This window comes from Lolium perenne, chromosome 6, assembly GCF_019359855.2.
Source record: "Lolium perenne isolate Kyuss_39 chromosome 6, Kyuss_2.0, whole genome shotgun sequence".
NCBI lineage: Eukaryota > Viridiplantae > Streptophyta > Magnoliopsida > Poales > Poaceae > Lolium > Lolium perenne.
The window spans coordinates 254,721,167-254,727,896 of NC_067249.2; the positions used below are offsets into that span (position 1 = coordinate 254,721,167).

The window sequence follows — 6,730 nt, forward strand, 5'->3', positions numbered from 1 at the left end:
ACGAGAGAATGAATAGGAGGATGATTGTGCCCAGAGAAATTCCACTAATCTGAATTGCACTGGTCGTGAGGTGGTGGCTACATCCTGAAATTAAAATAAGGTCCTCCCTGCCTTATCCTTGCTTTGGTGGTGCATCTAGCGCTGACGGAGTTCGCGTGAAGTTATGTGCCCGTCGGATCTTTTGGGATCCAGTTGGTTTTGTTGTGAAGTGTATATGTGGATTGCCTAGCCCTTTCCATCAGTTCGGACTTTTGGTTCAGGTGGCTTGTGCATGAAGCTTAACATGGTATCAGAGCCCCAGGTCTCAAGTTCAAATCCTGTCTTTCACATGGTTTTCGCAATTAAGCCTAAAAATTGCTGTTGTCCCCTCTTTAGCCATCGCTGTTTCGGTGTGCTCTTCTTCTTTCACGTGTTGACTTTCTCTTCTCCCGTCACACGCGAGTGGGGGTGTTGTGAAGTGTATATGTGGATTGCCTAGCCCTTTCCACCAGTTCGGACTTTTGGTTCAAGTGGCTAGTGCATGAAGCTTAACAGGTTTGTGTGTTTGTTGGTGTAGTTTCATGTCAGTCTCTTATGATTTACGGTTGTTATCATTGGGATGGTTGCTCCTCTAGTGCGTTGGTCCTTGGGGACATTAGTACGATGACTTTCCGTATATCTACTACAACAAGCTCTATTACGACCAGCTTTGCCCGGCTCCAACGATGAAGAGACGAGGATAGCGGCGCGTCTTGTGCTAGTGTATGTAGTCGTCGCTAGGTGGTTCGAGTACTAATTTATAATTTCCTTTACTTTTGGTCTATTTGTACTACTGTTGATGATTATTAATAGATCGGTGGATTTTTTGCAAAAAATAACCTTAATGCTGTGTTTGGATGCATGGAATTGGGCTCGGAATCACCGAATCTGGAATTCATGAGCAGTTTCCATCGTCTAGATAGGCCTTAGAATTAGATCCTGGAAACCGAGCCCAAATTCCACGGGCCAAATCGGTACGTGTTAACATCCCGCGAAACATTCCGAGGTCTGACCCTCGGAATCGCTCGGAAATTCCTCGCGAGCGACCAGAGAGCGAGCAGCCACAGGCTCGTCGTCGCCTCCATCCTGTCGTCGCCGTCGTCGCCTCCATCTTGTCATCGCCGTCGTCGCCTCCATCCCGTGGCCGTCGTCGCCCGTCGCCGCCTCCATCCTGTCGTCGCCGTCGTCGCCTCCATCCCGTGGCCGCCGTCGCTCGTCGCCGCCTCCATCCTGTCGTCACCGTCGTCGCCTCCATCCCGTGGCCGTCGTCGCCCGTCGCCGCCTCCATCCCGTCGTCATCATCCCCCGTCGCCTCCTCCATCCCGTCACCGCCTGCATCCCGTCGCCGCCTCCATCCGGTCGCCGTCGCCGCAGAGCTCTGGACAGCGGAGGCGCTCGGCTCCTAGCAGGGGGAGGCACCGTGAGCGGAGGCCCCTAGCAGGGGAGGCGCCGTGAGCGGAGGCCCCTAGCAGGGGGAGCGCCGTGACAAGAGGCCCCTAGCAGAGGAAGGCGCCGTGAGCGGAGGCGGCACTTGGCTCAGGGAGGGCGGATCCAGGCGAGTCCCGCGTCGGAGATGACGCCCGCCTCGCCGGCAAGTGCCAGCCGAAGCTGGGAACGATGGGGATGAGGCCCCCATCATTTTGTTATTTATTCGATTTTTTTGTGCCGTGGTCAATTTCTTTTGTTCTGTGTTTGCTAAATAATATATATACATTCTAATATATATTTTTTACATGTGCACAAATTTATATTGTTCAAATTCAACAAAACACCAAATTCCAGGGTTTGTACATCCAAACAGGATTTGGAATTGGGTTCACTTTTCGATTTCAACATGAAATTCCGAGCACATCCAAACAGCTGAATTCTATTTCAGAGCCAATTCATTTCCATCTCTGATTTGAAAACTGAAAGTCTAATTCAATTTCATATAGGATTCTATGCATCCAAACACAGCATAATTGTTTCCTTAGTAGTATGAAATTAGATCTAAGATGTCGTTTCCCTATTACCGTCGGATATTATATTCATCTAAAAAGGAAAATTTAACTCAGGCAGTGCATACAAAGTTACAAACTATGATGTGTGGGACCTGCTGGCTGCTGGTGCTTTGGTCGAATCTTCTTTTTTTTAATGGTTGGGTCGGATCTTCTGAAGGAAACCATCCGCTTCATCTCCTTCCTCTATTTTTCCCCTTTCGCCGGCTGCGCTAAACCCTAGCCAAAGCCTCCGAGCTCACAATTCAACGGAGCATATCGGCAATGTCGTCCGCCGGCGACGGCACGAAGCCTTCGAGGTCCGCCATCGTGGCCGACATGGCGAGCGGGCACCATCTTCTCACGATCCATGGGTACTCCGGCACCAAGAGCATCCCCACCGGAGACTGCGCCAAGTCCCTCCCCTTCACCATCGGAGGCCATCTCTGGCGCATCGACTACTACCCCAACGGCAAAAAATCCGATGTCGAGGAATACATATCCCTCGGCTTAATCCTCGACGAAGATGTCGCGGCGGAGGTGAACGCGAAGTGGGACATCTGCTTCGCCGGCGAGGAGGAGGAGGCGAAGCAAGTGGCCTCGATGGCATCGGAATCGGTGTTCAACTTCCCCTCCCGGAGCTGCTCGTTGTGCACGACCTTCGTCAAAAGGGAGGCCCTGGAGAGCTCTGAGCATCTCAGGAACGATTCGTTCACCATCCGGTGCGACATCGTCGTCGTCCACGGTTGCCGCGCACAGGAGCACGCAGTGGCCTTTGTCTCCGTGCCCCCGCGCAACCTGCACCGCCATCTGGGAGAGCTCCTCAAGACCGAGAAGGGCGCTGACGTGGTGTTCGAGGTCGGCGGCGAGACCGTCGCCGCGCACCGCTGCGTGCTCGCCGCTCGCTCCTCGGTCTTCAGCGCCGAGCTCTTTGGACCGATGAAGGAGGGCAACGCCGCCTCTGGCGTCATCGTGCGCGTGGAAGACATGGAGATGGTGGTGTTCAAGGCGTTGCTCCACTTCGCCTACACGGACTCGTTGCCGGAGATGCAGAAGGAAGACGAAGACGTGACCTACCAGCATCTGCTCGTTGCAGCGGACAAGTACAACATGGAGCGTCTGAAGCTGATCTGCGAGGGGAAGCTGTGCGAGTACATCGATGTGGGCACGGTGGCGACCATCTTGGCGCTAGCCGACCAGCACCATTGTGACGGGCTGAAGAAAGCTTGCTTGAACTTTCTAGCCGCTCCGGCAACTCTGAAGGCGGTCATGGCCACCGATGCCTTCCAGCATCTGAGCCGGAGCTGCCCTTCTCTCATGGTTGAGCTCATGGCCATGTCCTTGCAGCATTAGCTGAGTGATCGATGCTGCGTGTTGTAGGCTTATAGCAATGGTGAATCATGGTTTCTAGACTAATGTAATCAGGTAGCTGTCTTAGTAGTTTATTGCAGCATCTATCCTAATTAGCCATTGACATGCAAAAATCAGCCTCATTTTGTCCCTGTTTTGTCAGTTCATCGCATCTCTGCAACTGTGGCAGTTAACTAGGAAGTGCATTGAAATCAGACGACAGATATTGCTCATGTTCTGGTCAATGGTAACTCATAGTTTTTTAGGTGTTTATCATGATATATATTGATCCTGTTTTAGCAATGGGTACTCCGTGGTTTCTGAACCTTATCGTCTTATGTTATCATTGCATCATTCAGAAATGTCGCCCTTTCCATCTTTTGATGGATGCCTATTTTTTCAGGTAAATGAGCTGATTGAATTTCCACTAGGCATCTTACTGTTGGTTACCTTTTTTTATTATTTTCCATCATTTATAGTAATGCTTTCGCAAGGAGATGTTAAAACAGTCTCTTATGCTTATCAGATAGCTTGAGCATAGCATCGACACTGGTCCTGTTAATTTCTTTTTCTGCAAAATGCATATATAGAATGCTTTGGCTGTTCTGCATGTGGTCAAGGCTCCCTGAGGAATCATGGTATCTATCCTAATTAACCTCATTTTGCCCCTGTTTTGTCAGTTCATTGCATCTGCAAACATGCAAATTAGTCAGTTCAGAGGGCATGTAATGCTCAGGTTTTGGGCAATGGTAGCTCATGGTTTAATATATCTTTGTCATGTGGATATTGCTCCTATATTAGCAATGGGTACTACATGGTTTCTGAAGCTTATCCAGTTATGTTATCATCGCATTGTTCCAGCGGTCCTTGCCAATTTTTCATGGATGACTATTTTTCAGGTAGATGTTTTGTTTGAACTTCAGCCACCCTTACTGTTAGTTATCTGGTTGTATTATTTTCAATCATATATAGTGATGCAAAGCACTTGTGCTTTCCCTTTTAAAAGGAGATGTTAAAACAGTCTCCTATGTACTCTGCATGTTAAGCAACAAGTACTTTATTATCAGATAGCTTGATCATAACATCGACACTGTTCATGTCATTTCCTTTTTTTTACAAAGTAGTATGTTTGAACTTCAGCCACCCTTACTGTTAGTTATCTGGTTGTATTATTTTCAATCATATATAGTGATGCAAAGCACTTGTGCTTTCCCTTTTAAAAGGAGATGTTAAAACAGTCTCCTATGTACTCGCATGTTAAGCAACAAGTACTTTGTTATCAGATAGCTTGATCATAACATCGACACTGTTCATGTCATTTCCTTTTTTTTACAAAGTAGTATGACATTGTTTCAGCAATGGCACCCTTGCCAGTTTATCATGAATGCCTAATTTGCAGGTAGCTGTGATGATTGGGCCTCCGCTGGCAACTGCTAATTATCCGTTTATATTATTTCCCATGCATATATAGAATGCTTTGGATGAGTAATGCAAAACACTTGTGCCTTCACTTTCCCAAGGAGATGCCAAAATAGTCTCTCATCTACTCCGCATGTTAATCAACAAGTATTTTGTTATCAGATGGTTTGACCATAGCATCTATACTGGCCCTGTAAATTTCTTGCTTTTGCTTTCTCTTTGCACGGCAAACTCAGGTTTGACACTACATGGAAATGAAGAAAAATAAGAGATATTGTTACCAAAAAGTGCTGCAGGATATGGTATGAAGATCAATATGATTTGCTATCCATTTCATATGACTGAAAATGCATGAGATTCTGGCTACTGCTGTACAAGTTATTTGTTCCTATACTGAAAGCAGAGCAAGTTCTATGTTAGGAAAGAAAATAGAGCATGTGTCTAGTGTTGGTGGTAGGCAGTGTCAATAAAAATACAATAGTTTGTCCTTTAATTACTAGAATTGCTTCAAAGTTGAATGTCAAAGCTATGTTTCATGTCTCTCTACTTTCAGCGTTATGGACGACTCGTTCACCATCCGGTGCGACATCGTCGTCGTCCACAACTACCGGGCATCGGACGACGCCCTGGCATTCGTCTCTGTGCCTCCCTGCGACCTGCGTTGGCACTTCGGCGAGCTCCTCAAGACCGAGAAGGGCGCCAACGTGGTGTTCGAGGTCGGCGGTGAGACGGTTGCGGTGCACCGTTGCATGCTCGCCGCCCGCTCCTCGGTCTTCAGCGCCGAGCTCTTCGGACCGATGATGGAGGGAAATGCTGCTGGCGTCGTGGTGTTCAAGGCGTTGCTCCATTTTGTGTACACAGGCTCATTGCCAGAGCCGCAGAAGGAAGATGAAGACTTCACCTACCAGCATCTGCTTGTCGCAGCGGATAGGTATGGCATGGAGCGGCTGAAGCTGATCTGCGAGGAGAAGCTATGCAAGTACATAAATGTGGGCTCGGCGGCGATCATCTTGGCGCTAGCCGAGCAGCACCATTGTGTGGGCCTGAAGAAGGTGTGCTTCAGTTTTCTCGCCGCTCCAGCAAATCTGAGGGCGGTCGTGGCCACTGACGGCTTCCAGCATCTGAGCAAGAGTTGCCCTTCTCTTATGGTCGAGGTGATCACCATGTCCTGTGCATTAGTTGAGTGACGGATACTGAATGTTGTTGGACCATTTATTTAGCGACATTTTGGCTATGTGTTTGTCAGTTCATTGCATCTCTGCAAATTGTGTCAATTCACCAGAAAGTACATTGAAATCGGAGGGCATAGGATGCTCAGGTTGGGCAATGCTAGGCTCGCCCATGGCTTGTAGATCTTTGTCATGAGATATTGCTCTTCTTTTACCAATGGACAACTCCATGGTTTCTTAATCTCATTGCTGTCTGTTCTTATCACTTGGTTCTTGTGTTACATGATTTATTCTGCGCTAACTTTGTAAAGAGATACAAAGTAGTAGTATCACATTGCTTCAGCAAGGGCATCCTAGCGAATTTATCATGGATAGCCATTTTTCTGGTAGATTTTCTGACTGAACTTCCATTGGGCATGTTAATGTTAGTTATCTGCTTATACTTACCTTTGTTGCATACATAGTAATGTAAAACACGTCATGCTTTCTATTTTCCAAGGAGATGTCAAGTAGTCTCTCCTCTATTTTGCCTGTTGATCAACAAGTAGTTTGTATCAGATAGCTTGATCATCCCATTAACATCAGTCTTGTAATTTCTCCCTATTGACTTGCCCTTGTGCGTCAAAACTCAAGGTTGACACTAGATGGAAATAAAATTAAGAGGTCTTGTTACCAGTGAATTATGCAGGGTATGGTATAATAATCAATACACACACATGAGGATGTGGTTATTTGGGAAGAGGCATCATGAAAACTCACTGTCAAATCATGAAAATCAGTCTGCATCAAAATGATATG

The 6,730-nt window shown here is 47.4% G+C and overlaps 2 protein-coding genes across 2 annotated transcripts; both read left to right on the plus strand.

Moving 5' to 3' along the window:
• The first annotated feature begins 2,165 nt into the window (after nt 1-2,165).
• On the plus strand, nt 2,166-3,566 carry LOC127305221 (BTB/POZ and MATH domain-containing protein 1-like). The gene has a single exon (XM_051335614.2). The coding sequence runs from the start codon at nt 2,280-2,282 to the stop codon at nt 3,345-3,347; it is 1,068 nt and encodes a 355-aa protein (XP_051191574.1). The 5' UTR covers nt 2,166-2,279; the 3' UTR covers nt 3,348-3,566.
• A 1,044-nt stretch (nt 3,567-4,610) lies between these two features.
• Nucleotides 4,611-6,172, plus strand: LOC127309153 (BTB/POZ and MATH domain-containing protein 2-like). Its single transcript, XM_051340118.2, has one exon. It carries the CDS (start codon nt 5,321-5,323, stop codon nt 5,948-5,950), a length of 630 nt encoding a protein of 209 aa, XP_051196078.1. The 5' UTR covers nt 4,611-5,320; the 3' UTR covers nt 5,951-6,172.
• The last annotated feature ends 558 nt before the right edge of the window (nt 6,173-6,730 follow it).

Excerpts from the sequence above, each read along its gene's own strand:
- LOC127305221 (XM_051335614.2), top strand. The coding sequence starts at position 2,280 with ATGTCGTCCGCCGGCGACGGCACGAAGCCTTCGAGGTCCGCCATCGTG.
- LOC127309153 (XM_051340118.2), top strand. The coding sequence starts at position 5,321 with ATGGACGACTCGTTCACCATCCGGTGCGACATCGTCGTCGTCCACAAC.